The following is a 14,941-nucleotide window of genomic DNA, read 5'->3' on the forward strand; positions in this document are numbered from 1 at the left end:
GGAATGTGACAGCATGATTTGACCTTGAGACTATTATGCTAAGTGAAATAAGACAGAGAAAGACAAACCTCACAAGATCTTGCTTATATGTGGAATCTAATGAACAAAATAAACTGATGAACGAAATAGTTCCAGAGGCATGGATGTATGGGATAGAATAACAGACCTCAATGGGGAGGGTGATGCAGGGGACAGGAAGAGATTAACCAAAGAACATTTATGCATATACACGTAACCCACAGACACAGACGACAGTGTGGGAAGGCCTGGGGAGGGGACAGGAGGGGTTTGAGGAAGGGCAAAATTGGGGGACATCTGTAATACTGGCAACGCCAACTATAACAAAAGGAATCACCCCTGGCAATGTTCTGATGACATTTGTGGTAATATTAACAAATGATTTTTTGCATATCTAATCAAATGTGTCAATATTTGGTAGATACCAATAACCCAGTTAACCAGTAACTTCAGATGAACAATATATTATGTTACTAAATCATGCAAGGGTAAAAATCCACTCAAAGTGCAAGATAAACCAATGAATTTTACTGTAATAGAGTGTATAAAATTTATTGATAAAGTTTCTGATTCCTCATTTTAACTACTCTTTAAGAAACTAGTACTTGCCAAAACCAGTTTGGCTCAGGGAATAGAGTGTCGGTCTGTGGATTGAAAGGTCCCAGGTTAGATTCCGGTCAAGGGCATGTTCATTGGTTGCGGGCACATTCCCAATAGGGGGTGTGCAGGAGGCAGCTGGTTGATGTTTCTCTTTCATCGATATTTCTAGCTCTCTATCCCTCTCCCTTCCTCTCTGTAGAAAATCAACAAAATATATTTTTTTTTAAAAAGAAGAAAAAAAAAAAGAAACTAGCACTTGTTAGTGTTGGTGTACTATCAAAGAATAATCATAGCTATCTAAAAGGAATAACAAAATATGACTCCCTCCTTCTGTAGCTTCCAACTGTAGCTCTAACATGTCATAAGAGCTGTCTTCAATCAAGCCAAAAAAAAATTTACACATGTGAAACAATCCAGATTTCTAATGTTTTTGTTTGTTTATTTGGAAAATACAGTGGGGCAAAAGTAAGTTTATAGTTCATATGGAAAATCATATAATAATAATAAATAATAATACAAGAATAAACTGTGTTGCATACTCACAACTGTACACCTATTTTGCCCATCCTGTATACTTACTTTTCCTAAAAATGTCATTTGTTAACGTGATGGGTTTAGTTTTTTTTTAATAAAATAATTATTTAAATAATTTCTAAGTTTTAACTTCTGGTGTGATAAATATTTATAAATACGACCAACCTTATAACTCTTTGTGGAATCCTTAGTAACTTTTAAGGGTGTGACAGTTCTGCGGAAATTTTGGAATTGCTGGCCTACCACCGTGGTCGGCAAACTGCGGCTCGCGAAATGCATGTGACTCTTTGGCCCCTTGAGTGTGGCTCTTCCACAAAATACCATGGCCTGGGTGAGGCTATAATATTTTGAAGAAGTGGCGCTAGAAAAAGTTTAAGTTTAAAAAATTTGGCTCTCAAAAGAAATTTTAATCTCTGTACTATTGATATTTGGCTCTGTTGACTAATGTGTTTGCCGACCACTGGCCTAGAAAATGGACATGTAACTGGAATATTGAAAGAGATGTTTCTTCTTTTCATGACTTTGCAATAAAATTAACAGTAGTACTATGGACCACTGGGAAGCATTAACAATAAAGAGAGTCGTAAAATGGTTTTTCTTTCCTTGCATAAATCTCCTTAATTTTTAACTCAGTTATCATCACATGTAATGCAATTGTTCCATTGCAGAATGAAGCACTGTCCTTAGAAGAAATAAGGATTAGAGTAGTACAGATGCTTGGCACTCTAGGAGGACAAGTAAGCAAAAATCTTGTAACAGGTAAATGAACTTTTTATTAAAATAACCACATAGATGTATTTGTCCTTTAATTTAGAAGTATACTGATCATGGTATATTCTCATATTTATTATATGTGTAATTAACATTTTCAAATAAGATTATAAAGAATAATTGCCTAATGAAGTACTTAGATTGTACCATGCCATCTGAATAATATTTTACAGTTACGGAAAATGTTCTAGTTTGGTTATTAAACATTTTTTTTTTTCATTTTGAAACAATCTAATTTAACATTCTTTTTTTATATTAAATGTTGTTTTAAGAATTCAGTATTTTTTAAACATGATATTCTTAATTGGATATTTTTAGAGTGTTTTTAGTGAGATTTAGCATTTCGTTTAGCAAAAATTCATCTATTTTTACATTTGAAATTTCCTATTCAATATACTAGTGATTTGGTTATTTAGGAAGTTACAGCCAATATTGGGAAAATAAGTGCTTTAAAGAGACTTGTAATAAGAATATTATTTACTTATAATTTTCCCACAGATTACCGTGTTTGCTGAAAGTGAAAATTCAGTGCCCCAGATTATTAGACTTATTTAAAAATAATATTTCTTTAAATTAAATTCATAATTAGTATATTAGTGATTTGTAATGTTGTATTTACATGTGTGAAGTAACAAAAAGGGGAATAAAGAATAAAGTGCTTAACTTAAAAGTATAACAAAATACTCTGCTCTGTAGAGCAGTTAGTATGAGAATGCTTTGAATGAAAAAAAGAAATACTCTTCTTAATATTTTTTAACAGCTGCATCCTCAGATGAAATGATGAAGAAATATGTAGCATGGGATAGAGAAAAAAGACTCAGTTTTCCAGTACCATTTATGGATATGAAGCCTGTCATTTACCTGGATATATTTCTGCCTCGGGTCACAGAACTAGCTGTTTCAGCCAGTGACAGACAAACTAAAGTACTTTTATTTTTCATTTCACTATTATTTAGAGTCTATTGATTTTAAGACATATATTTTTTAGGGAATAGATAATATATTTTAGCCATTTCAATATTATTAATTTTATATTTTCTGTAATATAATAATTAGAAAATGACTTAATTATCATGTCATTAATAAATGAAAACCAAACATAAATCATCTTAATAGATAATAACCTGGCAAAACATTAATATACTAAACACTTTATATTAGAAAGTATAGTAAAAAGGGCATTTAACACCGATTTTCCATGTGCTCTATTACCTTCTCAAGGTAGGAGATTAGAAACATATAATCCCAAGTTTCTCTGATAACTTGTACATTTTCAGAATGCTTCAAATATTCACTGTTGTAGTGATAATTGAAAATGTGCTGCCCTAATTGGTTTGGCTCAGTCGATAGAGCATTGGCCTGCGGACTGAAGGGTCCCATGTTTGATTCTGGGCAAGGGCTGCAGGCACATCCCCAGTAGGGGGCGTGCAGGAGGCAGCTGATCGATGTTTCTAACTCTATCCTTCCTCCTCTCTGTAAAAAATCAATTAAAAAAAAATATATATATATATAAGAAAATGTGCTAACAAATGGTATGGCCGCATTTAAGTGTATTTCTTATGAATGTATTAGTCCCATTGCCTAAAGTTTTAAAATTTCAATTCTTAACTCTTGGTTAAAGATCAAAGTAAACAGCCGAAACTGGTTTGGCTCAGTGGTAGAGCGTCGATCTGTGGACTAAAAGGTCCCAGGTTCGATTCCGGTCCGGGGCATGTACGTTGGTTGCAGGCACATCCCTGGTAGGGGGTGTGCAAGAGGCAGCTGGTCGGTGTTTCTCGCTCATTGAGGTTTCTAGCTATCTTTCTCCCTCCCTCTCTGTAAAAAATCAATAAAAAAAAATAAAAAAAAAATAAAAGTAAACAGAAAAGCATTAATTTTATACAATATTCTTCCCTTGTTAACATGAAAACTTAAACTTCTTTGAACTCCTGGCCTATTTTAGGTTGCAGCTTGTGAACTTTTACATAGCATGGTTATGTTTATGTTGGGCAAAGCCACTCAAATACCTGAAGGTGGTCAGGGTTTCCCACCTATGTACCAACTCTATAAGCGAACTTTTCCTGTGCTGCTTCGACTTGCATGTGATGTAGATCAGGTAAGTGTTGCTGCCTGTATATTTGGATTGGGTAGTCTTTTTTCATTGATAACATATATTAATACAGGAACATACGAAACTGAAAGTAAAACTCCATTTTGTATTTCCCACTCTTATTCCCCAGGAAAAGCACTTTATCTTAGCAAAAAAATATCTAGATCTTTGTAAAAACACATTTTACAAATATGCCTAAATATTTCGTTTTATTTGTAAAATGTAGGATGATAGCATTAAAAAATGTTTTCTTTTGTTTATAAAATTTGATTTGGATGGATTTGGTTTTCACATTAAAGGTGTCCAAAAAATTGTCTTTTCATAAAGGTTGTATAGGAAGGGAAATTTTCCTATAAGATATTAAAGACAGAAGAAATGTGTTAATGTAGTGATAATTTGACTTTACAAATGTTTAAAACTACTGAATGGCACAAAAACCACAATTTTAATATATATATATATAATGTGGGAATGTGTTTGCTACTTTATACTGAAGGTGTAAGATCTAAAAATAGGCAAATGGATAAAAAACAAAAATAGACAACTCAAAGAAGTATTTGTGGCCAGTGAACTATTTACAAATATTAATGTTTTTAGTAAAGAAAAGGAAGTTCAAATTTAAATGTTATTGTTTATAGCTTCTGTCAAACACTTTAAAAGTTGACAATGGTGATATTGCTAAGCATGTAGGGAAAGGGCCCTGCAACTTCTGTCTGCTGAGAGTGTGGATTCGCACAGGCTCTTTGCAGGCAGAGCAAAAGGCTGGGTGACCCACAGCCCTAGTCCGCAGTTTCATCACTGCCGATATACTGAGAGCAGTGTGCATGGGACTTTTCATTGCGACTTCTTGTTAGTCACACATTAGATATACCTGCAATTCTACAATAATAACAGGATTTGGGTTACTGGGTTATGGTATATCCATATGTGAGGTCTGGGCAGCTAATAAACATATTGACATAGCTTATGTATTTATATGGAAAATACTCAAAATTAAGAGGAAAAGTGCTTATAAAAAGTATATTTAATATGTTTAAGTGTGTCTAAATAAAATATTTTGAAAATTAACAGTAATTTTAAATGTTAACAGAGATAGGATTGTAGGTGGATGGTTTTCTATGATTTCTATAAGTGGTGTATGTGTATATGTGTGCATGCATGTTTTATGTGTGTAGACATACACATATATACCTGATATACTAAGAATAAAACAGTGTAATTCTTTTGAAGAAGAAAGTGATGCTTTAAGACCAGTTCAAACTGTAAGGTATGACCTTTATTTTGATTAGTCCTAAAAATTGCTTCAAAGGAATGATATATTTTATAGAAAAATATCAGGTGCAAGAGGTCTCTATGTTGTTTGTTCTGCACCCCAAGGCAGACGGTTTTTACAGGGTTTTTGAGTGGTGGTGTTCATACCAAGGTGCTTATTTCTTGAACTCAGTGTCAGCTGGGAAACAAAACTCTCCGGGATTTGTCAGTGCTGCAGTAGGCGCCCTAGCCTTGTGAGGCACAGAAATGTGTGATAGGGAATGTGTCCCTTCACTTTGCTACAAACATTTTACTCTTCATGTAATGAGAATTGGTTTGTAACCATTTGTCTAGGTAAGTGCTCTGATCCAAAAGGATAATTAAACTTCTCTTACCTCTCCAAGATGATCACATGGGCACACCGAGGCCACTCGGTTAAGCTCCGAGGGTTTCAGAAAGGTGGGCACGGTTTCCCTGGGTATTTCCTTTTAGAGAGAGGAACCCAGGCCTGGAAGACACCCTGGGTTGTAAAAGCCAGAGACCCACAGACCCCTGCAGAGACTTTACTTACATTCTGGAAGTTAGAGTGAGAACTCAGGATCCTGAACATCTCCAAGGAGTCGAGATTTTTCTTCTTTCATTTGGCAGCAATGGAGAGGCAGCTGTGTTCTCTAGTGATACAAGCTTTAAGTCTGGTTTTCTCTTCGTCATTATTTACTTGTTAGCTGAATATTGATAATGTATCTGATCCACAATACCTCAAATGCACATTCAGAATATCTAAAGATGAATACTATAAAACTAATAATATTTTATCCTAACTTGCCCTCTTGATTAGAAGAATAATGAGTTTTAGTGTGTATATTAGGGAGAACTTGTTCGTTATAGAATTCAACTAGAAAAGGAAACTAACAAAACCATGACAGTATTATCACTGTCTTCTGTCATTTAAATGGACTCTTCTCTAATATTAAGTTACTTCATCATGAAGAAAATAAACTTTCTTGGTATTTTCTCTTCAGGTGACAAGGCAACTGTATGAGCCACTAGTTATGCAACTGATTCACTGGTTCACTAACAATAAGAAATTTGAAAGCCAGGATACTGTTGCCTTATTAGAAACGATATTGGTGAGTAAGGATTGACTTTTTTTCCTGCTGTTCCTATTTTTCTACTTATATTTGATGTGTATTTTGTACTTTAAGAAATGCTACCTGTCAAGATATCACAATATAGCATTTAGCTAGATCATATTGTCTTTTTTCTTTTGTTTTAGAGAATTGGTAACATGCCATTTTAATAATCAGGTTGCCATATTTATTTGTTTGTTACACTTTTAAATATTTGCAAGTAAATATTCATATTTTAATTAGTTTTCTAGTTTTGGGGAGAATGGTCATAAATTTGACAAAATTGATCTATAGTAAGACTATGATGTAGGGTATAGGGTGGAAGACGGGAATAAAATTGTTCTTTTATCAGAACCCTTTTAGTAGTACCTATTTTTAAAAGTATCCCTAGTGCAATAACTAAGTATTATTTTTAACTTATTCAGATTCAACAACTAAAGGACCCTAGAACAATAGCTTAGTATTTACGTAACATTATCCTGATTTCATCTTTAGATATTAGGATTTGGTCACAGGTTCACTAAAGGCAGAGAAAATGAGTTCAGCTAAAGCCTTAGTGTGCTTTTGACACTTGTTTTATTATAATTTTCTGAACTTGTACAAATAACTTTACATTTGATCCATTGAATGTTATTTGATTTTACCCATTATTTACCTATAATTTTGTTTTGCCATTTACTGACTTTGGAATCAAAAGCCCCAATTAAACATATAGCAAGTTTGTCCAAACAAAGTTCTGTCATTGCGTCTTTTGCAAATTGATTTAGATTTGAATCTGTGTGTTGCTTCTGTTTGAAATAAGCCAGAGGAAATAGGGGATTTGACTAGAGCATCCAGACAGAGGAGATAAAGGGTTTAGGTGCTTGGTGTGTTTGTGGAGAATTAGCTCTGTTTTGAGTTTTGCTTGCATTGAAGCATTGTGCTGAGAAAGTGGAGCTAGGAAGGTATGCTATTATTGCTGCCGTAAAAAAGAAGGAATTCTCATCATTTGCAGCAACCTGGATGGAATTGGAAAACATCATGCTGAGTGAAATAAGCCAGTCAATGAAAGAGACAGACCACATGACCTCACTCATTTATGGATAATAAAGAACATTATAAACTGATGAACCAAAAGATAGATATAGAGACAGTAAAGCAACAAGCAGACTGTCAAATTACAGCAGGTAGGGTAGGGAGATCTGGGGGAGATAATAGATCAACCGAAGGACTTGTATACATGCATATAAGTACAACCAATGGACACAAAACTCTGGGGAGGGAGGGTATGTATAGGAGGGGAAGGGCAATGTTAAAATATGTACACAGATAATAATTTTAAAAAATGTAAAAAAACCAAATATATATATATATATATATATATTATTATGATTTTATTGATTTTTTACAGAGAGGAAGGGAGAGGAAACATTGATGAGCTGCCTCCTGCACATCCCCTACTGGGGATGTGCCCAGAACCAAGGTACATGCTCTTGCCTGGAATCGAAACTGGGACCTTTCAGTCCACAGGCTGATGCTCTTATCACTGAGCCAAACCAGTTTCGGCTTAATGTTCTTATTTGCATGGTGACATAATTATATCTACGCTTCATTTCTCTGCACTATAATAAACACATTAAATTATTTTAAAAAGTTTGACACAGCTTTATTCATAATAAGCCCAGAACTGAAAATAACTGGGTAATGAATGCATAAACTGTGTTATATTCATATTTTACTGCAATATTAAAAAAATGAACTAGTGACACATGTAATACCTGGATTAGTCTCAAAAACATTAAGTTGATTAAAGAAGGGGGATCCAAGATGGCTGCGCCCAGGTGAACACCTAGCCACAGCCACACACAACAATTTCAATAAAAAACAACTAAAATATAAAACGGACATTGCCCAGAACTACAGGAAGGTTGACTGACTGGAAATTCTACAGCGAGAAGCAAGGAGAAAACCAGAAGGAGGCGCGGAGGAGCTGGAAAAGCCCAAGGTACGGAGACGCAGCACGAGGAGAGGACGGAGCCAGAGAGGAGGGGGAGGCGGAGTGCCTGGCCGGCGTTCCCTAGCGGAAAGGAGATAAAACTCCGACTGTGCTGGGCCCCCGACTGCTCCGAACCCCAGTTCTAGGCCAGACCCCGGGGACTCAGGCACAGCCATAGGGAGCCGGGCTGTAAGGCGGAACCCCAGGGAGAGGCGAAAGGAGGTCCCGGAGGCGCGCACACTGCACGCAGAGAAGGGACAGTCGGCTGTGCCGCGGGATTGCCCTGACGGGAAGGAGACTGGGGCTCCAGACTGCTCTGAACGCCACCTCCAACTCCACTTCCAACTGAACTGAACCCCAATACTGGGCTCATTGTGGGAAAGCATAGACTGTTTGGCAGCAGGCGAAAATCGAGGGCACCTTTCTCTCAGAGGCGCTGGCAGCAGCGAGCACTGAAGGACCCGCATAGGGCGGGGCTGACGGAAGCCAAAGCTGCAGGCTCCAGCCTGAAACCCCGTCCCATCTGTAACTGCGAAATGCGACGACAAAATAGATCACAAACGAAAGAAATGGAGGACAAAAAGCGACTGGATATAGAGTTCAAATCTACGCTTATAAGGTTTTTCAAGAATTTCCTAGAAAAGATCGATAAGACCTATGAGGATATGAAAAGAGATCAACTAGAATTAATAAGGAGTCATCAAGAAATGATAAGGGATCAACAAGAAATAAAGAATACATTGTCTGAAATAAAAAAATATTTTACAGAGTCCTAAAAACAGAAGGGAAGATCGCAAGAATCAAGTCAAAGATTTGGAACATAAAGAGCCAGAAGACACTCCTCCACAGAAGCTAGAAGGCAAGAGAATCCAGAAAATTGAAGATAATGTAAGAAACCTCTGGGACAACCTCAAGCGAACCAACATCAGAATTATGGGGGTCCCAGAAGATGAGAGAGAGCAAGATATCAAAAACATACTGAAAGAAATAGTGACAGAAAACTTCCCCCACCTGGTGAAAGAATTAGACTTACAAGTCCAGGAAGCGCACAGAACTCCAAACAAAAGGAATCCAAAAAAGACCACACCAAGACACATCATACTTAAAATTCCAAGAGCAAAAGACAAAAAGAGAATATTAAAAGAAGCAAGAGCAAAGAAGGTAGTTACCTATACGATTGTCAGCTGACTTCTCAACAGAAACCATGCAGGCCAGAAGGGAATGGCAAGAAATATTCAAGGTGATGAATAGCAAGAACCTACAGCCAAAGATAATCTATCCAGCAAAGCTATCACTCAGAATCGAAGGTCAGATAAAGAGCTTCACTAATAAAAAAAAGCTAAAGGAGTTCATCACCACCAAACCAGAATTATATGAATTGCTGAAGGGGGTTCTTTCAGAAGAGAAAGTAAACAAAGATAAAAATTATGAACAACAAATACATAACTATCAACAAGTGAATCTAAAAACCAAGGAAATTAAAAAAAAATCTGATGAACAATAGTAACTGTTGAATATAATATTGGTAGAATCAGAGGTATGGAAGAGGAGTGAACTGACGATTCTTGGGGAAAAGGGGAGAGGGGGGCGTGGGAAGAGACTGAACATAAACTGTGCACCTATGGATGAGGACAATGGGGAGTGGGGAAAGGGCAGAGGGTGGGGTGGGAACCTGGTGGAGGAGAGCAATGGTGGGGGGCAAAAGGAACATTTGTAATAATATGAACAATAAAAACTTAAAAAAAAAAAAAAGTTGATTAAAGAAGCCAGACACAAAAGAGTAGGTATAGCCGGGACCGGTTTGGCTCAATGGATAGAGCGTCGGCTTGGGGACTGAAGGGTCCCGGGTTCGATTCCGGTCAAGGGCATGTACCTTGGTTGCGGGCATATCCCCAGTAGGGGGTGTGCAAGAGGCAGCTGATCGATGACTCTCTCTCATCGATGTTTCTAACTCTCTCTCTCTCCCTTCCTCTCTGTACAAAATCAATAAAATATATTTAAAAAAAAAAAAAAAAAAAAAAAGTGAAAACAAAAAAGAGTAGGTATAGAATGATTCCATTTACATGAAGTTCAATATAGACTATTTTGACCTAGAGATTATCACTCTGACTTCCATCATCATAGATTAGCTTTGTCTATATTGAACTTCATATAAGCACATTAAATTAAATTTCTGGTTTGTTTGCACTCAGGTCAACTTATTCTAATGTTTTTATTCTGAAGTTTTTATCTTAGCTATTTCTTTTTCCCTTTTGAACCTTGAAATCAGCTTGAATAAGAGCTTCAGAAAGCATTCAGGTCAGAATATGAAAACGTAGAAGAGAGAGTTGAAGAAAGAAAAGGTAAAGGAGGAAATGTGAAAATGGTAGTACAGCACTCAAGTGAGGGCATCTGTCAGTCTTCTAATAAGAATTGCTATTTTCTGCCTGGACCGGTTTGGCTCAATGGATGGAGCGTCGGCTTGGGGACTGAGGGGTCTTGGGTTCGATTCCGGTCAAGGGCATGTGCCTTGGTTGCGGGCATGTCCCTAGTGGGGGTGTGCGGGAGGCAGCTGATCGATGACTCCCATCGATGTTTCTGACTCACTATCTCTCTCCCTTTCTCTCTGTATAAAAATCAATAAAATATATTAAAAAAAGAAAAAAAGAATTGCTATTTTCCTTATGTGAACACAAACACTATACCTCTGCTCTGGGAAGTGGTTAATGACCTCTTCTATTTCCAGAGATTACTACGTTCTTAAATTTTCATTAACACTGTAATCTAAGATTTCACAAATAGAAAAAAAAAAAAAAACAAAAACAAATGGGGGATTTTAGGCAGAAGTACTCCCTCATTTCAGTGTTCAGTGTATTTTTTTCAAGTTAAACTTTTTCTATATTGATCTGAGAGGAAATAATGCCTAGAGGGAGACAAAAACATTCAAATTTCTTAGCCATTTTTCAGATATTCAGAGATTATGCCTTTGTGGAGACTACTCTTACAGAAAGTTATATTTCTAGAACCACATCTCCATGTGACTTTTGTTTATGTAGCAGTATAGTTTCTTTGGAACTTGTAAGGGTCTTATTCTCTTTAACCTCAATACAAAAGCATCTCAGATTCTGTTTTAGGGTCACGTCAGCAACAAAAATTCCTAGCGTGTGGCTATTATGTTTCTACAGGGAAAGACTGCTTTGTTGGTACTGGTTAAAGCATTCCTTTTTTAAAAGGATTTTTCAGTTTCTGGATTTATTTAAAGTATTGTTATTATGTCAGTTGGAATTTATTAGAGTCTAGATTCTAGATATTGATTTTTTTTTCTTTTATAGTGTTGTAAATAAATTTTTATAACATACTTTGGTTGTGCTCAGAGGAAGATAAGGTATTCAATTGTCATGCTATACTTTGTTTTAGGATGGAATTGTGGACCCCATTGACAGCACTTTGAGAGACTTTTGTGGTCGGTGTATTCGAGAATTCCTCAGATGGTCCATTAAACAGACAACACCACAGCAGCAGGAGAAAAGTTCAGTAAACACCAAATCACTTTTCAAGCGACTGTATAGCTTTGCACTTCACCCCAGTGCTTTCAAGAGGCTAGGAGCATCACTTGCTTTTAATAATATCTACAAAGAATTCAGGTTAGTAAACCACATGACCGGCGAGAGTGTAAAACAAGTTTTTAAATTATCTGTAGTGATTTGGAAAAGTGACGTAGTGTTTATGTGTCCATGTAGTCATATATCAGATATTTAATAAGTGTGTGCTGGGTGCTGTTCTAGTTTCTAGGCATTAAAAAACTGAATTAAAATGCAGTTTGTAGTCAAGAAGCTCAGGACCTGCTGAGAAATGCGTACACACACAATACTACAGCGGTCTTGTCGAAACCGGTTTGGCTCAGTGGATAGAGCGTCGGCCTGCAGACTGAAGGGTCCCAGGTTCGATTCCGGTCAAGGGCATGTACCTTGGTTGCGGGCACATCCCCAGTAGGGGGTGTGCAAGAGGCAGCTGATCGATGATTTTCTCTCATCGATGTTTCTAACTATCCCTCTCTCTTCCTCTCTGTAAAAAATCAATAAAATACTACAGCGGTCTTATAAATGCAGCAGACGGCACTGTAGGGTCTTTTGGAGCATCAGAAGGCAGGTGTCTAAGCCAGCTTGAGTAGGTTAGGAAAGGCTTTCCCTCACATTTATACTTGAAATGCGACTTAAAGGATGAATGGAGATGAGCTAAAGCCACATGCAGTTTGCTACTGTGTTGACTAATGTTCTAACCCAGTGGTTGGCAAATCCATTAGTCAGCAGAGTGGCAAACTCGCATGTGACTTGCGAGCTGCAGTTTGCCAACCACTGAGCTAGTGCAAGTCAGATATGAAATAGGATGGTATACAAGGGATAAAGATATTTTATATTTGTATTGATTGTGGAGTTTGAAGCTTAGAAGAGAGTGTTGTGAGGCCAGCCAGGAGCCTTTGTGTGTCCAGTTAAGAAACATAGTTTAACTCAGTTGAGTCCCTGGAATAGTGGGAACATGGAGCATCACGGTTAGATTTCCTCCTAAAATATACCTGCCAATAACTTATAGAGTGTGAATCCGAGTGGTACTGACAGCCAATGAAAGAGCTCTTAGAAAAGTCTAAGAAAAGTTAATTAGCCGAAACCGGTTTGGCTCAATGGATAGAGTATCGGCGTGGGGACTGAAAGGTCCCAGGTTCGATTCCGGTCAAGGGCATGTACCTTGGTTGTGGGCATATCCCCAGTAGGGGGTGTGCAAGAGGCAGCTGATAGATGACTCTCATCGATGTTTCTAACTCTCTCTCTCTCCCTTCCTCTCTGTACAAAATCAATAAAATATATTTAAAAAAAAAGTTAATTAGTTCTTGACCAAAAGTAATTTTTCATTCACTTAGCATTATTTATTAAAAATTTTATGTGTCATGTATTATAAGCCCTCAGCTAATATTGTACTCAGTGGCAAAAAAATGGAAAGCTTTTTCTCCAATATCAGGAACAGAAAAGGATGCCCTCTCAGCACTGTTGTTCAACATAGTTCTGGAAGTCCTATCCAGAGCAGTCAGGCAAGAGAGACAAAATTGGAATTCAAATTGGGAATGAAGTAAAATTGACATTTTTGCAGGTGACATGATACTCTATAAAGAAAACCTTGAAGGCCACAAAAAACTCCAAGCATACACACATACACACACACACACACACACACACACACAAAACCTAGTAGAAACATGAAGTAAATACAGTAAAATTGAAGGATACAAAATCAATGCAATGTACAGATGATGTATTATAGAATTATACACTTGACACTTATATAGTAGAATTAACAAGTGTCACTGCAATGAATTTGATTTAAAAATTCAAAAAGACTTTATGTGCTAGACATTGTGCCAAATACCGGTGACATAAAGATATAGCCCTTCATGAAGTTTGCATTTAAGAAAGAGAGAGAATAATTATTCACAGAGGTAAATATAAAATATATACTTGAAATTGGTGTTTTTAAGTAGTGGTACATGATTACTAAGTAATTGTATAATGAGGAACCTGACCTCATTTGTCAGCATAGCTTCTCAGTGGCAGTTGGGATAGAGATGAGGGGAGATATTATAAAATAAATAGATGATTAGGTAGATAGATAATAGATGGATAGATTGATAGAAATCTATCCTGTGCAAAATGACTAGAGTTCAAAAAACCCACTTCATTATTTTTTAAATATTTTAAAATTGTAACGTATAGGTACAGAAGAATATTTGCAACATATATGTAAAGCTGTCACTATTTGCAGATACATACTATGCTATGTATAGAAAATCCTAATGACTCCCCCCAAAAACTGTTGTACCTATTAGCCAAATTTAATAAAGTTGCAGGATAACAAGTATGCAACTATTTGTTGTATTTCTTATACATTAACAAAATATAAGAAAGAAAAATTAAGAAAACAATCTTATTTGCAGCAAAAAGAATAAAATACCTAGGAATAAATTTAACAAAGAAGTTGAAAGACTTATACATTGAAAACTATAAGACATTAACAAAAAATATTGAAGAATACAACAATAAGTAGAAAGATACTCAATGGTCATGGATTGGAAAAATTAATATTGTGAAAATGTCCATACTCCACAAAGCTTTCTAAAAAAAAAAAAATATATATATATATATATATATATATATATATATATACACACACACACACACACACACACACACACACACACACACACATACGTATATGAACTAATTAATGAAATCAGTAAAGTAGCAAGAAATAAATTTAATATTCAGAAATTAGTTACATTTTTATACACCAACTAGAGGCCCAGCACTCGACTGAAATTGCGAGAGGAGGCTCATGGCCTCCCGCCATGGGAGGAGGCACCCTGTAGGGGGCCAGGACCCATGCCTGACGCACATAGCGCCAGCCCCCCGTTGTGTCACTGGGTTGGGGACAGGTGCTCCTGTGTGTTGTGTCTCCATTCTGGCCCTTCCCTAGCCCCAGCCTCCCCATGGCCGCTGAGGCTGGGGGTAGCACACAGTCCCCTCCTGCCCATCTGCACAGCAGCAA

General features: G+C 36.7%; 1 protein-coding gene across 2 annotated transcripts in view; it reads left to right on the top strand.

The window, feature by feature from the left end:
- PRKDC (protein kinase, DNA-activated, catalytic subunit) overlaps nucleotides 1–14,941 on the top strand; it is a 179,206-nt gene that overhangs the window by 36,160 nt on the left and 128,105 nt on the right. For both annotated transcript variants that reach the window (XR_006741597.1, XM_036437275.2), the window contains exons 23-27: nucleotides 1,821–1,911; nucleotides 2,684–2,847; nucleotides 3,866–4,018; nucleotides 6,286–6,393; nucleotides 11,765–11,991. Coding sequence is in view for 1 of the 2 variants with exons in the window: in XM_036437275.2 (XP_036293168.1) it covers nucleotides 1,821–1,911; nucleotides 2,684–2,847; nucleotides 3,866–4,018; nucleotides 6,286–6,393; nucleotides 11,765–11,991 (743 nt within the window). In the remaining variant the exon portion in view is untranslated. The remainder of the gene's footprint in view (nucleotides 1–1,820; nucleotides 1,912–2,683; nucleotides 2,848–3,865; nucleotides 4,019–6,285; nucleotides 6,394–11,764; nucleotides 11,992–14,941) is intronic.

This window comes from Pipistrellus kuhlii, unplaced genomic scaffold (assembly GCF_014108245.1).
Source record: "Pipistrellus kuhlii isolate mPipKuh1 unplaced genomic scaffold, mPipKuh1.p scaffold_m20_p_14, whole genome shotgun sequence".
Classification (NCBI taxonomy): domain Eukaryota; kingdom Metazoa; phylum Chordata; class Mammalia; order Chiroptera; family Vespertilionidae; genus Pipistrellus; species Pipistrellus kuhlii.